The 26,958-nt window shown below is 46.9% G+C and overlaps 1 protein-coding gene across 1 annotated transcript in view; it reads left to right on the top strand.

Annotated features, from left to right (window-relative positions):
- Positions 1 to 26,958, top strand: part of BCAS4 (breast carcinoma amplified sequence 4) — a 1,043,638-nt gene that overhangs the window by 930,902 nt on the left and 85,778 nt on the right. The window contains exon 6 of the mRNA XM_085614557.1: positions 15,085 to 15,219. Coding sequence (XP_085470683.1) covers positions 15,085 to 15,219 — 135 coding nt within the window. The remainder of the gene's footprint in view (positions 1 to 15,084; positions 15,220 to 26,958) is intronic.

Below are 26,958 nucleotides of genomic sequence, written 5' to 3'. Positions count from 1 at the left end.
ACACAGTGATGCCGCTCATTAGCAACACGCAGTACATGTCATACAGGAATCACTAAGTCACACATATCACACACCAATGAACCTGTGAGCCTGCAAACACATCATGCAGTGCGTAGTCTCTCTGCACTGTCACAGGTGACCAAGGATATGCACTCTGCGATTGGATGATGACACCCCTCCGTGGGGGGCGCTAGGTGGCGCAAGTGTGGAATGGCTGCCTGGTGGTGAAGCTCCCACAGTTCGATGTCCAAACCCGCTTATTAATCCTGCTTCCATGCCAAGACTGAGCTGCAAAGCGTAGAGACAAGTTAGCTGGGGCCTCGGTGAGCCGCACAAACGAGTTACGGAATCAGCGGTGCCGAGAGGAATCTGCGGCCGACGGCGAGCGCTGCGCCCGACAGGCGGATCCACCCGGCTGGTAGCTGAACCCGGGAAACGCCGAGCTACGTCAGACCACGGTGCCCACGTGGTGAGCAGGCTGGGGTCGCTTTGGCGCTGCGGCAAGACTACGACATGGCGCCATTGGACTGCGGGCCCTATTCGGGTGGTGCGGAGCCTGTAGAGGAGTGCGGAGTGAGGGGAGGTGGCGACGGGGTACGTTGAGCCCCGGATCTGCGGCCCTCGGCCCCCGCTGCCTGACAGCTGCAGCACCACACACGATAAGCGGCACATAGCGGGTGAGAGCGAGCCCCTTGGATGGCCCGACTGGGAACGCGGACAGTGCCGGAGACAGCGGGAAGGCGCACCAGCAACGCGATCCGAGTGGACCGATGCGGGTGGAGCACGCAGGGACCGGCGCCTTACCGAGTTGAAGCGCTGCTGGGCCCAACAGCAGCAGAGCAAGTGAGTGACAAGCACCTACTCCAGTTAACCATGGATAGGCACTGAGCCCAGTAATGATGAGCCCCTGAGGCGAAACGCCTGGGGATTGTGAGACTGGAGGGGCCTGGAGGGCACAGTCTAACCCGGGTGTGCTCAGCACCTAGACTGGGAGGCCTACCAGGAAGACGCAGACTGGGCCTGACGTGGGAAACTACAGGGGCAGGGTCCCATCTCCACAAAGGACTATGTAAGGACATAGCGCTGCTGTCTACATGTGATCCCATGTGCCATGGAGACCCCACTGCTGCTATTCATGGATGGTACTCACTCTCCTGCTAACAACAGCAAACGCCCTTTGATGACACTGCGGTGGGTGCCATTGGAAATAGATGCAGCGCGGGGTCTGCGGAGGTGTGTCTCCCCTGCAAGAGCCCTGTAATACTCAGAGACGGAGATATTGCTGAATAGGCTGCACACGTCTGGCGAATCGCAGAGAGGTAATCGGGTGCAGAAGATAGAAGAGAGTGTGCTCTTGTTGCAGCGGTAGGAATCTCACTGTGATGGGGGAATAGCCTACACTATTTGATGCACACTATGTGATTGTTGACAATTTACCTGTGCATCTGGGATTCACTGCGATCATGGAATACAGTGTGCTCTGTAATGTACGTGAAACTTACATAATTGAACAGGATGGATTGTCCCCCCCAGGATATGATTGTTCCTACTCCTGAACATTTGAGAACTGAAGCCCACAGCCACGGACATGTTCTGCTGCATACCTGTCCATTTCAATGTGTGCGTACTGTTCTGATTATATAATGAATGTGCTGTTCTCAATTTGAAAATATAAATAAAGTTAAAAAAAAAAACTGACACCCCTCCGTGCCACAAACACACAGCCCCAGAAGCAGTACAATTTGGCCCACAAGCGCACCAGGGGCATCGTGGAGCTCACATTTGGCGTGTTGAAGTCACGTTTCAGATGCCTGGACGTCACAGGTGGAAAGCTCCTGTACAGCCCAGGCCTCGTGTGCAAGATGATCGTTGCATGTTGTGTGTTACACAACATATGTGCACGCAGCAGAGCTCCATGGATACTAGTGCCAGATGCACCAGACGATGATGAGGAAGATGAGGCAGGTGGACCACACCCCACTGCAGCCGCAGCAGGAATTGCCCGTAGGGACTACATCATTGACAATTACTTCTCTGGTTGACAACACATTGTGAGGGTCCTTAGCAGTAATGGCACAGTACGTTGACTGACCACAGGCACAGAATGTGCTAATAAATGCATTCCGAAAAAGATTCCCTCCATGCATGTCACTCATCTGTACTGGCACTTCACTCAGATAAGTGTGGGTGCGAAATGTTGTGCTGACAATTTAGGAATATGTTAATGGATGGTGGGTGTCTCACCTCTGTGCAGTGAGGCTGTTTAGGTTATTGGAACTGCCAGTTCTGTGTGTCACAGTTGTTACAAGTGACATGAGGGCTTCTTTTAGGCTCTGATATGTGCCGCCATGATGCAGGGATGCACCCTGTGACTCAAGTCCCGTGACATGGGCGACATGTGCGTGGGGGGAGTCACTGCCCCTACATTTCCCCTACATTGGTCCATGCTTTCATTATTTTTTGGTCATGGGCATGGCACGTCGGTGTGCAGGGGGTATTATTTGTCCTTCTGCAATGTGAAGGGGAGATGCGGTTTCACAGTGTGTTCCATGTTTGTTTAGGCATTGGCGCAGGTTACATACTGAATGCATGTCAATGTACATTGTGACTGTGGGGGACTGCCTATCTGATTTGGACAATGGTCATTTGTTCTGCGTCACAGCTGTGGGGTTGTGCTCGTACGTTGTCATATCACCGTTTGCTTGGTCTGCTTTTATGGTGCATTTTCCCACCAGACGTGTGTGAATTGCAGGCCTGTCGTTGGTTTTCGCTGTTTTTTGTATCGCGCTTGGCCTCATCGCAGCTTTTTTTGCATTCGTGTTTCGCATTTTTGTGGCGTGGCATTGATTTTAACGCGGCCATTTGATACGTTATTTGGTGACTATCGCAAGGTACCGCCGTGTTGTGAATACTCGGTTAACACGGCGCAAGTTTTCCGCGATTGACTGCATGTTGGAGGTTGGGTTAAGTAACTTTTGCGATGGTTATCACACTAACCCTGGGCGGACAACTACGCTACGCTCGCGAAGTTTGCGTAGTTTGTGCTACTTCGCGCTACGCGAATTGCACATAGCACAGTGCAAAATCGCGTAGCGTAGTTGGCATTTTTTGCTCGCTCGCGGTCCTCAACGTCAATTTGGCGACCGCGAGTGAGCAAAATGACATCCCAGCGAGACTTTTTCCTTGTTCGCGATCAGCAACATCAAGTTGTTGATCGCGAGCGTGGAAAATAAACCTCCCGGCGAGATTCTCAACGCGGGGAGGTCAGGTTTCTCATTGTGAGTGGTCGCGTATGCTCGCGACCGCTCGCGATGAGAAACTACCAGTCCGCGTTGAGAAAGCTGCCGCTCTAGTAAAAATCTACTCGAGCGGCCGAAAAAGACAGCTCGCACTGTGCAAGATGCCGTTTTCAATGATTGCACAGTGCGGACAAGCATCCGGCACTGTGCAATCATCGCGAACAGCGCACTACGCAGTTCGCATAGCGCTACGCGTATCTCGCGTAGTGCGGTGTGCACTTCGCGTAGCTACGCCTAGCGCTACTACGTGAACTACGCCCAGGGTTATATCACACGTTCATGAGAATATCTCCCTCAGTTTTGAAAAAGTGTGAAAACGTATTTCTTCTAGAAAATCAATCTGACCCTATTTTTGGTCTTGGCCGTTCAATGGACCGGTATTTATCTTGGGGCTTGTAACTTGCCAATATTTAATGACATAAAAAGTATTTTTAAGTCCAAGATGGTAAAAAAATAGCAACATTATTATTTCCCCCCTCTTAATATGTGCTTATTACAGCAAATATAGGAAGTATTTTAGTGCCCTCTAAATTAAATTAATCTTAAATGATTATTAAAGCAAACAGAAGCAGAATTTCCGTGTCAAAATGGCAAAATCTTATTTAAGCACTATCTCCTGGCTCTCTTTGAACTTCTGAGAAATGTGGCACCTTTACAGTTACTCAAGAGAGAATGGTGACCCGTGATTTGCCAAGTTCCACAGCCGTATGACCACTGGTATTCAAATGAATACACATTAACCATAGTATGTCCAATTTCATCTTTTTTATTTCATTATTTTTTCCAAGTTTATCCGTCACGTCAAAAGATACGAAATTCTATAATCTTATGCGTTTTGATTGCTCCATGATTGCCCATCCAGGCCTATACATGAACATATGCGAATTTCGGGTCCTCCAAATCATTCAATAACATCACACCCAATGTATTTCGGTCCTCATTAACCTTCGTCAGGGGTATCTGTGATTTATGAAAATATATATCAGCCACATATATTTAACAACCAACGTAATGCAAAATTCTTATCCCACATATCTCTCCCCACTTTTCCTAAATAAATCAACCTAATCCTCAGACCCAGCAACAATCACATTCCTGTTACTTACACTGGACACTTATGGTAAGCTAACTTCAGTCCTTATCATTTTGGTACTGGTACTGAGGGATGTAGTAAGTTGGTCATAAGCCAAAGATTCCTGTCCATAAATCAATGCTTTAAAGCTTGTGGGTTTTAAACAATGATCATCTTTTTTTTTTGGGCTTGAAGCTAGTACTATGTTTGAAGTATTTTTGTGTTGGATCCTTAAAATGTTTGGGGATTTTTCACTCAACACTTTTGTAGTCATCCGGTTGCTTTGGGTGTTGGTCTTGGACTACAAAGTATTAATCCATAATAGTAAGTTGGGCATTAAAGGTAGTGCGTAATTTGAGCATGTAGTTGCAGGTAGGGCCCTCTTGCCATCCTCTTTGGGGACCTGGACTTTTTTTTAGGCGTCAGAATTTGACCCAGAATGTGATGGCAAAAAGGCAGCAGACCGGAAATGGGGGAGTAAGACGGAAAAACACTGACAAAGGGATAAAGCAGGGATGAAAAAGGAACTACAAGAGTAACAAAAGAGACAGGAAGAGTATGTTGGCTGAAAAAGAGGCATGAGGTGAAATCAAGATGATACTGCCTTAATATTTGTCATCAGCGATGTTTGGTAGCGATGGGCTTCTGAACAAATATTTTGGAGAACTACACTCAGTCGCGGCTGCTGCCAATATGCCGGGTGGGGCGGCAGGGCAACAGCCCAACCAATCCAGATGCTGCTCTCATACTATGCGAAACCTAACTGTGTATGCCTGTTTGGCCGGCCTAAGAAGGCCGGCGAAACAGACATGCACACTTAGGAGTGCACAACCACTCCTCCCTGTGACCTCAGCCCTGCCCCTCTCTGCGCAAGCTGGCTCTGAGCCAGCAGCTGAAAAATAAAACAATATTAAAATCTCTTATTTTTTTGCCAGCTGCTGTCTCTGAGCCAGTGGGGCGACGCTTCTTCTCCATTGCAGAGGAGCAGCCGCTGCCTACACTTATTCTTATGCAAATTAAACACTGAATAAGAAGGGTGGCATGAAAACCCATAGTCTGTATCATTAGATAGAAACATATGTGGCTGTATCTAGCTCCCTTTCTGTCATGTCTCTACTATCTCTTGATTAGGTTTCATTCTCCACTTTGAACAGTACCATGAGTTTCATCTTCACTCTTTTGCTTCTAGACCTTTTGCCTCAGCCCAATCATTCAGAGGAAAACATAGAGCTGAGTTTATCTGGTGCATAGTGCAGCTTCACCATAACACGTCAGAGATTGTCATAATTTTTTAAATTACAAAGCACATCTGTGGCTGTTCTATGAACAGCTTTGCTGTCCCAGTGCAGAAGGTCCGCCCAATCTCCGCCCGCATTTGAGATGTCATCAGTGATGTCATGAGTGATGTCACTGACATGTCATGAGTGGTGTAATATGTGACGTCATCAGCAGTGCATTGCGGGCGCGTGAGTTATAGTTAGCTGAACTAACTATAACGGGGGCATTTTAATGGTTTTGTACGAGTGAAAAGTCCAGCTAACTATAACACCCCAGAAACCTATGGTTTTTTCAGTGAATTTCTAAGGTTTTTTAAATGCTAATTCCTAACTATAACGTGCCTGAAACCTATAGTTTTTTCAGTGAATTTCAAAGGTTCTTTCATTGCTAATTTCTAAATATGCCTACAGAGATAGGACATGTGAAGAAAGAAGAAAAAACGCACAGAAAGAAAAAAAAGAAATGCAGAAAGAAGCAACAGAAGTCCTCAAAGACGAAGAAAAGTGCAGGAAGAAGGATAACGTCCAGAAAGAACAAACAGAAGAGCAGAAAGAAGCCTTGTTGCAAAATCATCCTGTACCCTCAACTTTTTCAGAAGGATACTGGTGGTAACTGAGTCTGACTAACCAGTCCTAGAGCCAATGCTATGTTAAAAGACACTCAGAATACAGTGAAAACACCTACATACACTAGGAAACACTATGCGTTGGGGTCCCCCTGTAATTAGCATGACCTCCTCTGTAAGCCCCTAGTATATAATAGGGCAGGGGGATTAAAACTACCTCTTAAAACGCGCCACAGGGCGTGTTTGCACACGTCACCTCAGGCCCCGGCCCCTCCCTTCCCCACTGTGTAAACACGCCCTGTGGCCGTTTTAAGTTGGGAGATTAATTCCCCTTGACCACTAGGTACCTCCAGTAAGCGCCACAGAGCTGCGTTGCAGAGAGATGTAAAAAGGGGCACGGTCTAGACCACCTCTCTGCAACGCAGCGCAGTGGCGCTTACTGGAAACACCTGGTGGGCTTTTTAGTCCCCAGAGTCCCTCAGGATTGAAGGTGAATTATTTCCCCAACTTAAAACGCGCCACAGGGCATGTTTGCACACGTTAACTCAGGCCCCGTCCCCTCCCTTCACCACTGTGTAAACACGCCCTCTGGCCGTTTTTAGTTGGGAGATTAAGTTCATATGAATCCTGAGGGTCCCTAGGGTCCAACTAGCCCACTAGGTACCTCCAGTAAGCGCCACAGAGCTGCGTTGCAGAGAGGTGTAAAAAGTGGCACGGCCTGGACCACCTCTCTGCAACGCAGCTCAGTGGTGTTTACTGGAAGCACCTGGTGGGCTAGTTAACCCCCAGGGGACCTCAGGATTGAAGGTGAATTATTTCCCCAACTTAAAACGTGCCATAGGGCGTGTTTGCACACGTCACCTCAGGGCCCATCCCCTCCCTTCCCCACTGTGTAAACACGCCCTGTGGCCGTTTTAAGTTGGGAGATTAAGTCCCCTTCAATCCTGATGGTCCCTATGGGCAAAATAGCCCACTAGGTACGTCCAGTTAGCGCCATTCCAGAGAGGTGTAAAAAGGGGCACGGCCTGCCCCACCTCTCTGCAACGCAGCGCTGTGGCGCTTACTGGAAGCACCTGGTGGGCTAGTTGGCCCCCAGGGTCCCTCAAGATTGAAAGGGAATTATTTCCCCAACTTAAAACGCACCACAGGGCGTGTTTGCACACGTCACCTCAGGCCCCGTCCCCTCCCTTCACCACTGTGTAAACGCGCCCTGTGGCTGTTCTAAGTTGAGAGATTAAGACCCCTTGAATCCTAAGGGTCCCTAGGGTCAAACTAGCCCACTAGGTACCTCCAGTAAGCGCCACAGAGCTGCGTTGCAGAGAAGTGTAAAAAGGGGCGTGGCCTCAGAACACCTGTCTGCAACGCAGCTCCCTGGCACATACTGGAGATACCTGTTGGGCTAGTTGGCACTCAGGGACCCTCAGTTTTGAAGGGGAATTAATTCCCCAACTTACAACTCGCCAGGGGGCGCGTTTGCAGAGTATAAAAATATTTGGACTAGGGCCGCGTGGCCCCCCTCCCAAGGCCTTAATCGGCCCCGGGGACCCCAACCCATGGGGCATGGCCTTCTTTTTAAAAAATTCTTTAGGAGGGGGGCTGCGTTGCCCCCCTCCTCGGGCCACTTATGGACCCGGGGACCCCATCCCCCGGGGCCAGCCTTTGTTTTTTATTATTTTAAAAAAATATATATTTATACAAACACCTAGGACATGCTGGACAAACTGTATGTACCTATCACCATGACGATTTGCGTGATATTCATTAAAAGGCGACTATGCACACAATGAATCCACGTGGAATGTATTTACACTGCTAGTGAAGCTCTGACGTGTCTGACGCTCTACCGTGCTTAATCCCGGCGCCCCCGCCGGTGGGTACTCTCCAAGTAGACACCCTTGTTGTTTATTTATACAAACATGGGTAGCTATTGACGGGCACATTTAATACACACGCACACCAAACCATTCAAAGGGGATTCAACGAAAATTCAACCAAAACTATGCAAGAAACCCCCCTCACGGTTAATAAAAACACACATCCACCGCCGGATGTGTAATACTTTTTATTTTACTCTCTGGAAAGGAGACGAACCTCACTTGAGAGTCACAGCGTGCTTCTGGCTGAGCCCAATGCTGTGTTACACCCACCAGTGCCCTCCGAGTGCCACACACCTCTGTGTTGTAGTCCACCAGCTAGTGCGTATGCTATGACACTCTCTAGCCCATGTGCACTGTAACACCACCCCGTGAATATGTCATGCCACACTTGCCTTCGCACGGGTTATATTGCCCCATCTAACGTGCCTTCCTCGATGCCTATGTTATAACGCACAGCGCTATACCCTACATATTACAATCTGGGATCTATATCTTTGTCACAGTGCATATGCAACGTTACACTCCCCAGCACATATTTTATATTACAACTTTAGAGACTAGTTAGGTTACACAACACTGCCCTGTGCATATTACACTCCAAGGCGCATATCGCATAGCACGCGTTAGTTCCTGTGCTATCTCGCGCTCTCCAATGAGTCTGTCATTGCGCACAATGTATTTCATATTATATTTCATGCCCCGGTTCATCTTATATCACACTTTTTGGTGCATAGTTTATACCATACACTATATCTAGTTTTCATTTTCAATCGTGGACTATGTTCTATATAACACTGCGTTCACCTACCCTTTTCACGGGCATTACATTTTGCGATGGGGGGTGGAGGGTCAGCGGGTGTTTCTGCCAAGTGAGCCCGGAGTCACAGTCACAAACATCCTCTTCTTCCTGAATAAAAGTAAGATCATGCTGCATACTTGTTCATATTTTAAGTAGTTTGCACAGACACACATTTTAAAAACAATAAAGTTCCTAATACCCACCTTCTCTGAACAGTTAGCTTGCTGCCCCGTCCACCTCCTCCCTATCCTCTGTTGTCTGAATCCATGGACTAGCCTCCTCCCTCCTGCCATGCATGGTCTGATGTGCTGCCACTGCCCTCCGTATAGCATGATGTACCAGTCCACTCCTCCTGCCCTCCATTGCCCAATTCTTTGCCCCATCATTGACCTCCTGCTTAGCCTCTGTGCTTAGCTTATTGCCCCTATTCCCCTTCCCCCTACCCTCCGATGTCTTTGTGCATGCCCCTGCTCCATCCTTTTTGCCCACCATGTTCCATGGACCTGCCACTCCTATCTACTCTGAGTGTTCTGTTGAGCTGCCACTCCCCTCCCACCTGCCTAGCATTGTCAGATGACTGTAACCTGTCCCTGCCACCTCCACCCTGCCTGTCACACATGCCATGCCCCTATCCCCTTCCTCCGGTCTTCCATGGTCCATTTTACTGCCACACCCTTCTGCCCTCCCTGGTCTGTTGTGCTGCAACTGCTCCTCCTGCCTGCCCCGCGCGGTCTGTTGTGAGGCCGTTCCCCTGAACTCTCTTGTCTGTGCCCAGGTCCTCACCCTCCCTTCTATCCTCCATGGTCCTTTGTGCATGACCCTGCACCCTCCTTCTTGCCCATCATAGCCATTGTGCTGCCACTAACCCTCCCGCTTGCTATGCATGGTCTTCTGCGCTGCCACGGCCCCTCCCACCTTCCCTGTGTGGTCAGCTAGCTGCCCCTGACCCCCGCCCACCTTCCCTCCATGGTCTGTGTGTATGCCATCATAGACTCACTGTTGCTCTCCATGGTGTGTCTTGTTTCTAGTGCCCATCCTGCCTGACCTCCATGGTCATCTTGCTGCTCCTGCCCTGCCCCCTTGCCCCCAGACCCTTATTCCCTCCCTCCTGGCTTGTCTGTTCCATTGTAATGCCCCTGATCCGTCCCTCCTGCCCTTTATGGTCCGTTATGCTGCAGCTTTCTCTCCTGTCTGTCCATTATGGTCAGCTAGCTACCATTGCCTCTTTCCCCTCTGTTCTCTGTTGTCCATGTGCATGGTCCTGTCCCCTCCCTACTGCTTTCTATGGATTGTTGTGCTGCACTCCCGTCCCGCATGCCCTGTGTGGTGTATTGTGCTGCTGCAAACCCTGATGCCTGCCCTGTAGGTTCAGTTTGGTGCACCTCTCCATGTCCCTCCTGTCCTCTGTTATCCGAGTCCTTGTCCCTACCCCAATTCCTCCTGCCTTCCATGATCCAAGGTACCATACTTGCGAAAATTTTGAACTTGGTACGAAGGAGATTTTGAAAAAAAACTGGGGTATTGATTTTCCCCTTTGAGTTACATTGAAAAAGAGGAGATTGTAGGCAGGAGACGGATCAAATAAAGCCCATTTGAGCTTAAAAACATTGGACGTTTCCTGGCTGAATCGGGTCTGTTGGCATGTATGGTTGTACTACCACTGCCTCTTCCTTCTGCTCACAATGGTCTATTATATTGCCACAGCCTCTCTTGCCAGTCCTGTATTGTTGGTTTGTTGCCCCTGCCCCCCTTTCCACTGCCCTCCATAGTCTGTTGTGCTGCCACTGCCCTTCCTACCTGCCCAGTGTGGTCAAATTGTTGCCTCTGCACCCTCCTACCTGCCTTCAATTTTCAGAGTCCGTGCCCCTGGCCTCTGCCTCTCAACAGTATCCTAATGAACAACTATGGTAAATTGCATGGGGAAAACATGTTTTAGGACCCCCCTTTTTTCTCAGCCCCCACTACACGAATCATCCCGAGACTTTCAGGATAGGAGCGGACCGGCGCAGGCCAAAAGTTTTGAAAAATTCGCGAACATTCGTCAAGGGGCACCAAAGTTATTCCAAATAGAATGTTGTGGATTTCCTATGGAAAATAGGTCCTAACTATAACTGGCGACTTCCAAGGGGTGTGGGGAGGGGGAAAGAGAGAGAGATTATATTTTCCTGGCCCTCCAATGTCGCAGTGGGATTCTAGAACAGGTACGGACCACTGTTTCGTTGTTTGTCCAGAAATTAAACCAAAAGCGGTTTCAAAGTGCCAATTTTCCTTAATATATATATATATGCCTTGCGTGCCCCTACTCCACTTATCGATGTAGGCGGGATCCCAAACTTTTTAAATTTAATAAAAACAGTTCCCCTACTTCTTATGATAAGAGACCTGTTTCCGAGAGTTGAAATGCTTCAGCGAAATGTAAGACAGGTAGTCTCCTCTGCAGTGAAACCGAGGGAGGGACAGACAGCCAAACAAGCCTTCTCTCCCGGGTGCCTGCTTGCCGTAAAGAAATCTAAAAGTGCCCTACTGGCCAATCTGCAAATGTAATGGGTGCTTGGAAGCCGTTATTGGTTTTAATTGATGGGATCACTTGAAGATTCCTTGTGACACAGATTTAATCCTCTTGAATGGTGTTGCAAGAGAGTTACCAGCTGAGCTGTGAAGTAAGTGCTTTTAAAAGACAGTTATAAAAAGATTTGCACTTCTTACAGTCTGGGTATGACTAGAATCTTTATTTTGGAAGCCCTTTTTAATCTTAAAATTATTTTTGTACATATTATAGCAACCTATCTTATACTGTGTGTAAGCACGTTCCAAATAATGACTAGCATATTCACAGTGCTTGTGTCACAGACTGGGACCTCCTAGCACAAAACGTACAAAAGTTACTATTCTCCACTGCACCCACTAGGATTTATTTCCCAATGATTAACTTAACTTGCATTAATTTTTCATTTAAGTTTTGCATTATTTTATATGCAGTTACCTGAGGGTGAAAGATTGAAAAACATTACAGACTATTTAGTTTTTTAAGTTATGCTTTAGACTCCGTCCCCACGTTCTCTCACCCTGCCCCAATTGCGCGCAGTATCACAGTTCCCATATATATTTTATTTTTTTTAAATCTTTTTATTAAACAAATAACAAAAGACAGTGGCATACAAGCGTACATTTTATTCCCGCAAGGTACAGTGTTGGTCACAGATTATAGCAGTTGTGTAACAGCGTATTCACACTATTATGCTGTCTTAGTTCTGGGACTACTAAGCATTGCTTGTTCTTCTAGGGAGGGGGCCAGTGGGGGCTCACATATATTCCCACGGTATACATTCCATTTAGTCCATAACTGTATCCATTTTCGAGGACATCCACGGGCCACGTACACCGTTTTTTCCCTTGCCATACACCAGTCCATGTCCTGTTTCCAGGCACTGACCTTTGGTGGCGCTGAAGTTCCCATATTTTTAATGCACTTTGACCTCTGCCCTGCATTGACAGTCACACACCTCTGCATGTTCTGCATGTTCTGCACGCTGACCTTCCACATACAAGCCACCCATGCCTTTCCAACCCTGAGGTTCTAAGAGCTGTGCTGCAAGTGTACCTCAGACATGGCAGGTTGCCTAGTAACCCCCATGTAAGACATCCCAGAAGGCTGCAATCACACAGGAGCAGATCCATACATCATGTGCTAAGTGTTCACATCATTGTGACACGTGCACTATGCAAATACCAATAATATAACACAGCTTTGGCAGTTCTATTCATGATTATTCTTGTTCGTTGATTTTCTCTTCTGGGTCCGTATTACAGATAGAATGCACTTTCCATGTTTGCGCCACGGCGCACCTTAAAGCATGTGTGTCAGGTGCAAACATGGAAAGACCGCCCTGTCAGTTAGAGTGCACTGCCCTCGGGCAGCTGCGAATGAACGCTGCCCCCAGGGCAGTGCATTCCTGAGAAGTACGGAGCTGCTGTTTTAAAGCTACTCTGAGTTTCTCTGTGCAGTTGGCAACCCGCCTTCTCTTTTAAAAGGGATTAGAGATCCTCTTGCAGGCGGGTGCAGTGAGTGCAAGGGGATGTCTGAGGCTTCATGGGACCCCCTTTCATCCCTATAGAGGGCAGCGTTCAGAAAGGCGCTCTGAAAGTGCGCCACCTTTATGTGACACACTTTCAATGCGCCTTATAAACGCATGTTAGCTTCTGCACTCACATCAGTAATATGCGCAGGCGCAAAGCTAAAGAGAGTCACTCATTTGCATGGGTCCACACCCCCATGCAAATGAGGGAATGCCCTCCAACGATAGCGCTATATGTTTGCCAGCACCATCTGTATTACAGAAGGGACCACACAAGCATTTGCGGAGCCTTCTGCATTACCAAAGTACCCCATGGATAGGCAAAGTGGGCCCAAACGCCCGTTATGACCTCGGGCACTTGTGTAATATAACCCCCCTGGAATCTAAGAAGTGCCCCACTTCAGCTTTGCTGGACAACTACTTGCCATTATTAAAGGGCAAGAATTTGTTCGAATAAAAAAAGCGCTACCACTCAATTTGGTAAAGGTAAAATTAGCTGTGATAAAAGGGGCAGGGAAGAAAAATTGTTTTTGTAGGAGACTGTTAAACGGGTTCCATGAATGCTAGAGATATTTAAAGTAAAACGGTAGGGTGCAGTTTCTAATTTGTAATGTTTAGGCCAGTGCACATTTTTTCAAACCATACGGTTGTATTGCGTGCATTCCACAGTCACTGAGAAACTTTGGAAACACAGTAAAATATAGCTCATGCTAGAGTATTGTTTTTAATAGGTATTGTATAGAGCGCTTTTCACCTCCCTTGAACGCTTAGAGTATGCATTACTATTACAGTTGATCTCATTGAGTCACATTACTCTCAAATCTAGTATGAGTATGTGACCGATTTACATACATTGATGGTGAATTTGACTAATGTTTCACGCAATGCAGCAAAGCAAGTTGTTGGGCTGTGTTGCTTGAAGGGGAGCGATATGGTGCTGTTCCGCTCTCTTCTCGGACTGATGCAATCATAGTTGCCTAGTGCCAAAGCAGACACCCTTGCAAGGGTACCTGCATTGCTGGCATGATAGTTTTTGACCATGAAGGAACACCTTCCTGCACAAAAACAATCCTTAGAAGCACGTTTCACTTTGTATGTGTTCTGCACAAGGCCAGAAGCAAAGAAATGCAAGACAGCTCTATGCTATTTAGTAAACCACATAAATCAGGCTTTGCGTGGCTTAGTAAAACTCAAAATACATTTTATGTCGGGGCTGCATCAAACAAGTGACGCAACCCTGACTCAGTGGAGATTATTTGCATGTTTATTGGTTGTTTTGAAATCCCTCTGGATTTTACTGTTTGGTAGCTTAACAAGTGCGGCCTTTATTTCTATGAAATGTTTTATTCCACATTCTTGGATTGAATCAATTATTTTTAGAGACTCCAAGTACCAAATCTTTTCTGTCATTGAATCAATTTACTTGAGCAACAACCAAACTTTGCAACACTCTATCCCTTCCATTACAGCATCTGTCATAACATTACCCCACCCTCACATTTTTTTTTAAAGCTACCCATATCTAATTTTTAAATAGTTATGCCTTACTCGTAAACTGCTATAGATAACTTAAGTTGGGTGATGTAATGGCAGACGACGTAGTGATAGGTCAGTGAAGTGAAGGTGAAGGTGTTTGCACATACCTGGAACTTCCTATCTCCTCACCTTAGAACCCAAGAAAATCTATTTTCCATTAAAGGCCTTGACGCTACCACCTACATAATTTTGTAAAAGAGTGCACCTTGCATGCATGTGCCGACAAAATGATGTTAGTGATTTTTTTCCACTTACCAATTCAAGCAGGATTGGTAACTAAAATGAAATTAAAATTGGAAACACTTGAACACAGAGGACCTTATGTTTTCATTAAGCAATTAAAAGTGCTATTAAATGTGAATGAGGCTTTGAGAAAATTGAGAGTAGAACATAAAAACAAAGTAAAATAACACTATGGTTTGTTTGGGGTAGTTCTTGCAATTAATTTGTTTGTTTTTAACATGTATTTTGGCAAGAACCTCCAGTTTATCAACAGATTTGCTTTGTAATTCACACTTGGCATTGAGTGATTGCTAATGTGAACATTTCTTCATTTTTACTTCATTTGTTTTTGTTTTGTAGGCATTCGTCAAAATGGTGGGCCACCACGTCACATGCATGGAGGAGCAGCTAGTTCAAGCCGAGCGAGACCACCAGCCCTTTCCAAACATAGTCCACAAGATACTCCAGTCTGCCAACTTTCCCTCTTTTATATATGTAAGTTTATGACACAAAACGTAGTCAAAAATGTTTTTGTTTGTTTTTGATTACATAATACAGTTTTACTCAAACTATCATCACTAACTACTATTTCTACTACTGCTACTACTACAAATAATAATAATAATACTGAGAAGAAGAAGCAGAAAGAGAAGAAGAAGAATTTATGTAATCCACACTAATAAACGTGTGTCTTAATAATAGTTGTTAATGTTGTACCAACTTACTGGAACTATTTGTATTAATCTCCTCACCGTTACACTTACATATCTCTAAGGTCCATTATAGCCAAGTGCCCTAGTGAACTGACTTATGTTAAAATCATCTAATCTCCTCGTGCCTAACAAAATGAATGTGTCTGTCTGTAACGCAATTGGTGCTCATGTAAAGCGCTCTGATACCTTTGGGTCGAGTTTGCGCTATATAAAGCCCCCCAACTCCCTCAAAAAAAGGGCTACAGACGTATGCTTAATACAATGCGTAGTACATTCTTGTGGGCCGTTATATTTAAAATCTATATTTTGGATTTTTTTGATACCTGTCACATAGCTTATTGAGATCACTGGTTGGACTGCGAAAACTTGGAGCATTTGCAGTTTCTGTAACTGTACGTTATCTGCGGATAGCGGGCTGTAACCCAATTCAGTGTAAGGGAAAAGCCGATCAGCTGAAATGTAATTTTGGATTCATTTCGTTTTTATCAGTTCTAGGTCATCCAGTTCTGAATCAAGGGGAAGCAGAAAGAGTGAGTGTGAGGTCTGTTTTGAATGAGGATGACGATTTGGAAATAACCTTTGGTTCACCTCCTTAGTTGAGGAATGGTATCTCACATTCAGCAGCAAGTTAAGTAAGAATGGAATTGTTGGACTTGGCCCTTTTTGCAGGGTCATCCCTGAACTTTTTGCCTTCCTCCTATATGTTTTCTGACCTGTTATTGGCTGTTTTATGACTCTGGGCACTTTACCACTGCTGATCAGTGCTAACGTGAATATGCTCTCCCTATTGTAAATTGATGTCTGGCTTAGTGATTCCATGATAGGCTGGTTTGGTTTACCTGTCAGACCCTAGTACAGTGCACCAGGAAGGCCCAGGGCTGGTAATCCAAATGCTGCTGGTGAGCTTGCAGCACTGTTGTGCCACCCACAGAAGCAGCTTGTTAAAGTGTGTCTAAGGCTTGCCATTGCAGAGCCTGTGTGCAGTCTGGTACTGCCATGCTGACTGGGCAAGTGCACCCACTTGCCAGTCCCTAAACCTTCCCTTTTCTGCATATTGGTCACCCCAAGGGCAGGGTGCATTGTAAGTATAAGGTAGGACATGCCCTGGTGTGTGTGGCATGTCCTAATAGTGAATTACAGCCATTTTCGTTTTTCACTATTGCAAGGCTAGCTGTTCCCCATAGGCCAGAATGGGCAGTTTGATTATTACATCCTATAACCCTAACTCACTCAGGGAACATGGTAGAAATTTGAGTTTAGTATGGAAGGGCGTCGCCGCTGCAGCTGACGCATCGAGCTGAGATCCCTCGCAACATTGGAGAAGCGTGCCGCATCAGGAAGATCTTCACGTCTTTACTTCTTTGCACCAAAATCTTCAACGCATCACCGTCCTTGCAACACTTTCGTTGCCCTGCGTGTCGCATCTAAAGGTACATTGAACTAAGAGTGTCGCACTTTAAGAACTAAAGAGAACTAAGCTGAAACTACAATTTTTTAGTAACATCTATGTACAGAGTCACACACACCCCACCCACACAAACACTCAGGCACCCATACAGATACTCAGACAACCAATCAATTACCCATATAGACACTCATGTAGCTATTCGCAAACCCATGCAGCCGCTTACACACCAACAGACAGACGGATACAGACATTCACACAGTTTACTCACTAACCCATGCATACAGTAAGATAAGTTTAATCACTCACTTATAGTCAGTCACGCACCTACTAAATCATCCATTCAGACACTTATACACCCACTCATTCTTCAATACGCCTTTCCCTATATATATTATACATATTTAAACTTTACAGAAACACACAGTCACTGGATGATGTCATCAGTGATGTCATTTGAGATGTCATCAGTGATGTCATCAGTGATGTCACTGACCATGTCATGAATGATGTAATATGTGAGGTCATCAGCAGTGCATTGCGGGGGCGCGAGGTATAGTTAGCTAAACTAACTATAAAGGGGAAATTTCTATGGTTTTGTACGAATGAAATGTCCAACTAACTATAACGTCCCTGAAACCTATGGTTTTTTCAGTGAATTTCTAAGGTTTTTTAAATGCTAATCTCTAACTATAACGTGCCTGAAACCTGTGGTTTTTTAAGTGAATATATATATATATAATATATACATTTTATACCTCTTGTCTGTGACATGTTTGACTCTTCGTTTGTTTGTTATTTGAACTCAAACAGATACAAGATATTTGTAAGTATTACATTCAAGCCCTTGAGGTAAAATAATATTGAGAGGCCTAATACATTTTCGCATAGTTGGTTTCCTATATAAAGTCATTGTTACAAGCGCTCTGCGAGGCAGTGAACAGTTTTTCTCCTGCCAGTTTCACTGTACTGTGGCATTAATAAGGAAATTGAACTTGGCACAGCACTAATAGTTATGTGAATGTATGCGTTATGTATGTGTATATGTATATATATTACAAAGTGGCGGCCATCACTGTGTAGTTATGGTTAGGACCTAGTTACCATAAGAAATGGATTTTATGTTTTGCTAATAAATTTGGCACTTTTGAAGATTATTCACAAAACTTTCCACCAAAGTGCCTTCCAGGAAAGTTTTGGGATGATCTGTCAAGCAGGGTCTGTGAAAAAGGGAGGTCCCAAAACACAATTTCCCCCATTTGATTTCTGTAGGGATTTTAAACAGTGTTGCAGCCAAAACAGCTGGATGGAATTACACCACATTTGGCTAGATATTTACCCAGAAAGCAGGATTTTGTGATCTGGTATAAATCTGTTTAGTAGTTTTGGGGTTTGCGGGAAGCTCACAGGAGACCTGCGGGCGCAACATAAAAGAATATAGCAATCCAATTGGCCGAGAGGCCTTTTTTTCCCCATCTGCCGCTTTGCTTGCCTTGGAGAAGTCAAGAAATCCACTTCCGGGGCTGCAGGGACTTCGGACTCCAGCGGGAGCGGGAGAGTTTGCGACCGTTGATTCAAAGTTTTGGTGCCTGCCAAGCAGGGGAGTCACTCCTTGACTCCAAGGGAGATTCTTCAGTCTGCCAGAGGTAGTGGAACGTCGAAGGTCCAGGATTCTTCTTCAGAGCGTCGTCCAGGGATATCTAGTTTGCAATGGCAAGGGTTCCCTAACTTATACTACAAGGAAGGAGGGACTAGCTCTATGAACCCTCCAATGGGAGGGTCAGGGGAGTGGGTGGCTACACCCACTTCCCTTTGTCCAGTTTTGCGCCAGAGCAGGGGCAGGTAGCCCCTGAACCGGTTTCAGCTGGCAAATACACAGAGGAGCCTACTGCTCCCCCAGTGCAGGACTTCAAAGCACTCTAGGAGTGCATCCACCCAGCCCCAATACACTAAATCCTGTCTGGGAGGTGGTTACACCTCCCTGTGACAGGATGCCTATTGTTGGGCCTCCTCCACTGCGAGTTTTGGTCAGCAGCACGAGGGCAGCCTAGTGTCTGTGCTGGTGACATCCATTTTGTGATGCCAGGGCTCTTCAGGATTCTACCGTGTTTTCAAAGTGGGTACATGTCTATCCCTCTAGAAGGGTGGGATCATACTCCTACACCAGTTACTGGTGTGGGGGTATGATTCCAAAGCGTTTGACACCAAACACGGCAAGGTTATAATGCACTTAAGAGTATATGGTTTAACCACATCCACAAACAGCCACAGAGAATAGCCTCTGAGAGCTGCAGAGGGGCCCTGCTCAGGCAGAGGCATCCCCTCACATGGAAACCAAGCACCCTGCCCTCAGGATTGATAGGGCCTGCCTTAGGGGTGACTGATAGGTTTATATGTGTGTGTAAGGAGAGATATAAGGAACCTATATCTCAGTGAGGAGTGCTAACACTACCTCACCCAGGCTGTAGTAGCAGGCCTGTGGTGTCAGATTTAGTCTGCTTCCTAGGGGTGGCATAATACATGCTTCAGCCCCTGGTAGGCCTGTGAAGTACCTATGCCCTTGGTACCTAAGGTACCATATACTAGGGGCTCATAAGGTACCACAGTATCCAATCACTAGTGCATCTAATATGCACTCCAAGTTGTTTAGAGAGAACAGAGAGGCTGGGGCCCTGATTAGCAGGGTCCCAGCCAGACTATAGCCAGAAACCATTGTTAACATCAGAAAAAAAGTGGGGGCAACATAAGTGCAGATCCTACTCTCCTACACAACCCCCCCCAAACGCAGGGACACTAAACTAACCTTGACCAGTTGAGTCTTCATGTTCTCAGTGGAAATACCTTGAGAGTCCATCTGCATTGGCATGTTGGGTCCCAGGTCTATGTTCCACTGTATAGTCCATCCCCTGTAGGGAAATGGACCACTTTAAAAGTTTTGGGTTTTCACCTTTCATCGGTTTGAGCCATAGGAGGGGCTTGTGGTCAGTCTGAACCATGAAGTGAGTGCCAACCAAGTATGGCCTCAGCTTCTTCAAGGCCCACACCACAGCAAAGGCCTCCCTCTCTATAGCTGACCAACGTTTCTCTCTAGGGGTCAGCCTTCTGCTTATAAAAGCTACTGGCTGGTCTTGACCTTCATCATTCAGTTGAGACAGTACAGCTCCCACACCCATCTCAGAAGCATCTGTTTGGACAATGAACTTTTTGGTGTATTCTGGACTCTGTAAGATGGGGGCAATGCACATGGCCTGCTTTAGGTCTTCAAATGCCTTTTGACAGCTAGCTGTCCTCTGAACCTTTTTTGGCATTTTCTTTGAGGTAAGATCATTTAAGGGGTTCACTATAGATCCATATCCCTTAACAAATCTCCTATAGTACCCAGTCAGGCCTAAAAAGGCTCTCACCTGTGTCTGGGTGGTTGGAGCAACCCATTCCATGATGGTTTGGATTTTACTCTGTAAAGGCTGAACCTGGCCTCCACCTACAAGGTGGCCCAGGTACACAACCTGACTCTGCCCTATCTGGCACTTAGTGGCCTTGATACTGAGGCCTGCTTTTTGCAGGGCCTCCAAAACATTTTTGAGGTGGACCAGGTGATCCTGCCAGGAGAAACTAAAGACAGCAATATCATCTAGATAAGCTGAGCAATAAGTTTCCATCCCTGCCAGAACTTTGTTCACCAACCTCTGAAAAGTGGCAGGTACATTCTTCAATCCAAAGGGCATCACCACTAAGTGGTAGTGCCCACTAGGGTTCGACAATGCTGTTTTGGCCTTGGCATCCTCAGCTAACCTGATCTGCCAGTAGCCAGCTGTTAGGTCAAATGTACTTAGATACTTGGCTGAGGCCAAAGTATCAATCAGTTCATCTGCCCGGGGAATTGGGTAGGCATCAGTCCTGGTGAATGCATTGAGGCCTTTGTAGTCTACACAAAACCTCATTTCTTTCTTACCACCCTGGGTATGAGGTTTGGGCACAAGGACTACTGGACTAGCCCAAGGGCTATCTGAAGGCTCAATCACACCTAACTCCAACATTTCTGGTCTTCAGTCTTGATACAGTCCCTGACATGGTCAGGTTGCCTGTAGATTTTACTCTTGACAGACAGACTGTCCCCAGTGTCCACCTCATGGGTGCACCAGGTAGTCTGACTAGGGGTCAGGCTAAACATATGTCTGTACTGTTGCAGAACTTGTCTGCATTCAGTTTGCGGATGGTCAGTGAGGCTGCTTGCCAAAGCAACACCATCTACTGACCCATCATCAGGGTTCTGTGAGAGCAGGTCAGGGAGAGAGTCACTCTCCTCCTCCTGTTCCTCATCAGTTGCCATGAGCAAGCCCATGTCAGCCCTGTCAACATATGGTTTCATTCTGTTGACATGGAGTTCCAAGATTCACCAGATAGGTGACCTTTTGCTCAACAATTGTATGGGGGCCACTCCATTTGTCTTGGAGGGCTGCTGGGGCCACAGGCTCCAACACCCACACTTTCTGTCCTGGCTGGTACACAGTCAGCACAGCCTTTTGGTCATGCCAAGTTTTTTGTAGTTCTTGGCTGGCCTCCAGGTTTTTAGTTCCCTTCTTCATGTATTCGGCCATCCTGGAGCGGAGTCCAAGTACATAGTCCATCACATCCTGTTTGAGAGGTAACTGACAGCCCTCCTTCACCAAACATAATGGACATCTTACAGGATGCCCAAACAGAAGTTCAAATGGGCTGTAACCAACCCCCTTCTGTGGAACCTCTCTGTATGCAAACAGAAGGCAGGGAAGTGAAAGGTCCCATTTTTGCCTAAGCTTTTCTGGGAGGCCTTTAATCATTCCCTTAAGGGTTTTGTTGAAACGTTCAACTAACCCATTGCATTGTGGGTGATAGGGAGTAGTGAATTTATAAGTTACACCACACTCCTTCCACATTGCATTTAGATATCCTGACATGAAGTTGGTACCTCTGTCAGATATGACCTCCTTTGGGAAACCCACTCTGGAGAAAACTCCAATGATGGCTCTTGCCACCACAGGGGCTGTGGTGGTCCTCAGGGGAATTGCCTCTGGGTACCTGGTGGCATGATCCACTACCACCAGGATAAATCTGTGCCCAGATGCCCCCTGCCCCCAAGAACTCAACCTGATCAGGTTCAAGTCCCTCTGGTGCAGTTCCTTCTTCAGGATCTGCTTCTCCTCCCTCAAGAGGTGAATCTGTGATCTGAGACAGAGGGGAAGGCACTGCCTTAACCCTACTGCTCCTCTTCTTGGGTAGCACCTGGTCCATAGTTTCAGGATCCAGAGCTGGTTCAGTTTGATGCATTTTGGCCTGTGACCTGGTCACAGCAAATACCTCTGCAGGTATGCCCAACATCTCAGCATGAGTCCACAACTCTACTTCAGACCAGGCTGAAGTCTCTAGATCATTACCCAATAGACATTCGACAGGGAGGTCTGCACTGACTACTACCTTCTTGAGGCCAGTTACCCCTCCCCAGGAGAAATTCACAACTGCCAGACTATGGTTGGTCCTGACATTGCTTGCATTGGTGACCTGGTACATTTCGCCCAGGATGATCTGTCCAGGGTCCACAAGATCCCTTGCCACCATGGTGACACTAGCACCTGTGTCCCTAAATGCCAAAGCCTGTTTGCCATTTATTACAGGCTGCTGTTTGTATTTGCCCAGATTACCGGGGCTCACTAGGAAGGACATATCAATGTCTCCATCACAAATCAGCAATGCCTGAGTGGGTACTCTGACTAGGCCAGAGTCCACTTTAGAACCCAGGGTCAACCCTACTACACCCTTATTCTGAGTACCACCTCCACCAGTTGCTGAACTAGGGGGAACAGATGCCTTAGTGGCAGGAGTAGTGGTGGTTTGGTCTTTGGACTTGTTACAGTCAGAAGTCCAGTGCCCTTTCTGTTTACAGAATTTGCACCATGGCTTCTTTTGGCCTTTTCCCTTGTTAGACTGCGAATCGCCACCAGATGCAGATTTTTGGGGCCCTTGTGAAGACTTCTGGTCTTTTGACTTATCCCCACCTTTCTCAGAGCCTTTAGGATCTTGCTTCTTGGTGTCACCCCCTTGTTTCTGGGTTTTCTGCCTCATCCTGGTTCTGACCCATTTGTCTGCCTTCTTTCCCAATTCTTGGGGAGAGGTCAGATCAGAGTCCACCGGGTACTGATGCAACAACTGGTTCTGGCAATTATTAAGGATCTGTTCTCTCATCATAAGATTATACAATCCCTTAAAATCAGTAACTCTGCTACCAACCAGCCAACCCTCCAGAGCCTTGGTTGCACAATCTACAAAGTCAGTCCAGTGCTGAGTCTGTGCTTTCTGGGTGTCTCTGAACTTCAACCTGTACTGTTCAGTGGTTAAGCCAAACCCATCTATCAGTGCACTCTTCAGGACTTCATAATCATCAGCATCCTCTTCTCTAACAGTGAGGAGCTTGCCTCTACCTTTATCTGAAAAGGAGAGCCACAAGATTGCTGCCCACTGCTTTTGGGGGACCTGTTGTACTCTACAGGCCCTTTCCATAGCAGTCATCCATTTATGGATATCATCCCCACTCTGGTAGGGAGGAACAACCTTGGAGAGGTTCTATGGTCTGGAATGTATTCTCTGACTCTAGGGACACTGTTGCTGCCACCAGGGGTTTCTAAACCCTCTCTTCTAGAAGCTCTTTGGAGCTCAAAGGCTTCTCTATCTAATGCCAACTGCTTGGTTTTGAGGGCAAATCTTGCTTCCTCATACTGCAGCAGTTTGTACATTCTTTTAGAGGAGGTCTCCCTTCTAGGAAGGTGTGAGTTCCTCTGCTGGACAGATTCTCTGCCAGAGTGACAGGAGTGGTCAGACTCCCAAGAATGGGACCTAGGCCTCTCTTCCACTCTGTCAGTTCTCTTAGGGAGCATTCCTCTGTCCTTTTCAGATCCTTGTGGATCTGGTCCTTCAACCACAGAGTCCAGGTCATCTTGATTTTCATCATCTGACCCAGAGACTGTAATTGACCCACCCCCTGATTCAGACCTATTAGCTCCTAGAGCTAATCTAAGATCATCTGCTGTCAGCAGATCTATCAGGTGTAGTGTGGAGGGACTCTGTCCTAGCTTCAGGTGCCTTGCAGTACACATGGCTTTCAAGTCAATGAAAGTCATGTCCTTATACTGAGGCTGAGTGGACCCACTGGCTCCACCCCTTAAGGACATTCTAGTGTTGTGCAGTGTTGCGCTACCTACACTAGTTTGTGGCCTACTGATCCGAGCTGTAGAAAGGGTGTGCTATCCCTTGACACACAGCTCTAAGTTCAGGAGAACTTATTGACACTAAGCTTGACTTTATATGTACCTTGAGTACCTATAGTGGTTTTCAGTTAGTAATTCAAAATGAGATTTTCTGGTAAAGCAATGCCAAGCTGTAATCCCACACGCTGCCCACCAATGTGAGAAGTTGGCCTGGTATATGCTGGTCACTAGTTAAAGTGGCCACCTTGCACCAGTACAATTCGACTCTTATGGTAGATAGGTTTAAGACAACCTTTTAAAGAAAGCTATCCTAGTGGTAGCTGTGGAGAGCAGCCTTCAGGCTAAGTCTTTAGAGGAATGTAAAGCAGCTTGTTTTACCTTATAATCTCTTGAATTACTAAATGAAAGGACACCACACAGGTATATATATATAAAATATATATGTATTTATTACTAGCCACCCTCTACTAATCTCTTTATGAGAAAAGAAGTCAGGAACATATGCACAAATCAATGTTTCACAACAAATTAAGCACAAATATGGCTGGGGCCCTAGGGGCGTACCAGACCATATACTAAAAAAGAGGTTTAGGAATATCTACTTGAGAAGGGACAAGGCCTAGGGCCTTCAGAAGCGCTGGGGCCTCACTAATCCACCCAAGGCAGATAAGTAAAGGTCCCACGGGAGACGCATGCAGTGTGAGAACACAGCCGCGGATCCCAATAGACTTCAATGGAGCAAGTCGCGGTTGGAATTTTAAAGTTTTAGGATACTTCGGGAAAGTCTACAAGCAAGTCACTTACAGGGTAAGTAGTTAGAGGGCCAACACACAACACACATAGGAGCACCGTAGTGCTGGAGTTACCTCACCCAGGGAAGCCGGGTACATAGGTGTCTTTTGGTGTCGGGTCGCGGCGTCGTTTTCAATGGGAGCCAAAGAAGACTTGCTGCTTGTGAAGACAGGAGAAGTGTCCGGTGGAATCCAAGGCTGGATTCAGAAGAAAGAAGACCTGAAAGCAGGGGAGACAGTGTTCAAAGTCACTTGGCAGTGACCCGGGGCAAGGAAGCTGGATGCCCACAGTCGTCGGGTGATTTCAGGTGATCACGGGTGTCTTGACTCTTCAGCCACAAGGTCCAGGAGGTGTCGATGATGACCAGGAGCTGGATTTGGTGTGTTTCATAAAGTCTGCAGCTTACTGCGGTGTCGGTGACCAGATTGGAGCCAACAAGCTTTGGTAACAGCAAGTCTTGTGGAAAGTGTAAAAAGTCAGCGGTGCAGACCAGCAAGGTCTGAGGGACTCACCCAGCAAGGGTAAGTCAGGGCAGGCCTGGAGCAACCAGGGGAGCCCTTTGGTTCTGTAGAAAAGTCTTCTGGGGACCCACAAGCTAGCCGGCAAGGGATCGTAAAGACGCCTTGGGAGGATTCACTCAACAGGAGCCCACGGTCACTTGGGGTGAGGTAGACCTCTGATCTTCGGTGGAAGTCCTGCTGGAGGCTTGGACCATACGTGGTCCAATGCACAAGTTCGTAGAACGTTGTGAAGGGATTGCACTTGAAAATAGTGCTGTTCCTCGCCACTCGTGGGGTCCACTTGCTTCAGCGTCACTGGGGACTCACGGTGGCCTTAGAGAAGTCAGGAAATCCACTTCTGGGGCTGCAGGGACTTCGGACTCCGGCGGGGGCGGGGGCGGTAAAGTTTGCGACCGTTGATTCAAAGTTTTGGTGCCTGCCAAGCAGGGGAGTCACTCCTTGACTCCAAGGGAGATTCTTCAGTCTTCCAGATGTAGTGGAACATCGAAGGTCCAGGATTCTTCTTCAGAGCGTCGTCCAGGGATATCTAGTTTGCAATGGCAAGGGTTCCCTAACTTATACTACAAGGAAGGGAGGGACTAGCTCTATGATCCCTTCAATGGGAGGGTCAGGGGAGTGGGTGGCTACACCCACTTCCCTTTGTCCAGTTTCGCGCCAGAGCAGGGGTAGGTAGCCCCTGAACCGGTTTGAGCTAGCATATGCACAGAGGAGCCTACTGCTCCCCCAGTGCAGGACTTCAAAGCACTCTAGGAGTGCACCCACCCAGCCCCAATACTCTAAATCCTGTCTGGGAGGTGGTTACACCTCCCTGTGACAGGATGCCTATTGTTGGGCCTCCTCCACTGCGAGTTTCTGTCAGCAGCAGGAGGGCAGCCCAGTGTCTGTGCTGGTGGCATCCATTTTGTGATGCCAGGGCTCTTCAGGATTCTACCGTGTTTCCACAGTGGGTACATGTCTATCCCTCTAGAAGGTTGGGATCATACTCCCACACCAGTTACTGGTGTGGGGGTATGATTCCAAAGCGTTTGACACCAAACACGATATGTTTTGATGCAGTTATCCCAGAGTTAGCATTTACCACAAGGTTATAATGCACTTAAGAGTATATGGTTTAACCGCATCCACAAACAGCCACAGAGAATAGACTCTGAAAGCTGCAGAGGGGCCCTGCTCAGGCAGAGGCACCCCCTCACATGGAAACCAAGCACCCTGCCCTCAGGAATGATAGTGCCTGCCTCAGGGGTGACTGATAGGTTTATATGTGTGTGTAAGGAGAGATATAGGGAACCTATATCTCAGTGAGGAGTGCTAACACTACCTCACCCAGGCTGCAGTATCAAGCCTGTGGTGTCAGATTTAGTCTGCTTCCCAGGGGTGGCATAATACATGCTTCAGCCCCTGGTAGGCCTGTGAAGTACCTATGCCCTTGGTACCTAAGGTACCATATACTAGGGGCTCATAAGGTACCACAGTATCCAATCACTAGTGCATCTAATATGCACTCCAAGTTGTTTAGAGATAACAGAGAGGCTGGGGCCCTGATTAGCAGGGTCCCAGCCAGACTA

This window comes from Triturus cristatus, chromosome 7, assembly GCF_964204655.1.
Source record: "Triturus cristatus chromosome 7, aTriCri1.1, whole genome shotgun sequence".
Classification (NCBI taxonomy): domain Eukaryota; kingdom Metazoa; phylum Chordata; class Amphibia; order Caudata; family Salamandridae; genus Triturus; species Triturus cristatus.
Note: the sequence above shows the minus strand (reverse complement) of the source record. Positions and strands in the feature narration are given on the sequence as shown.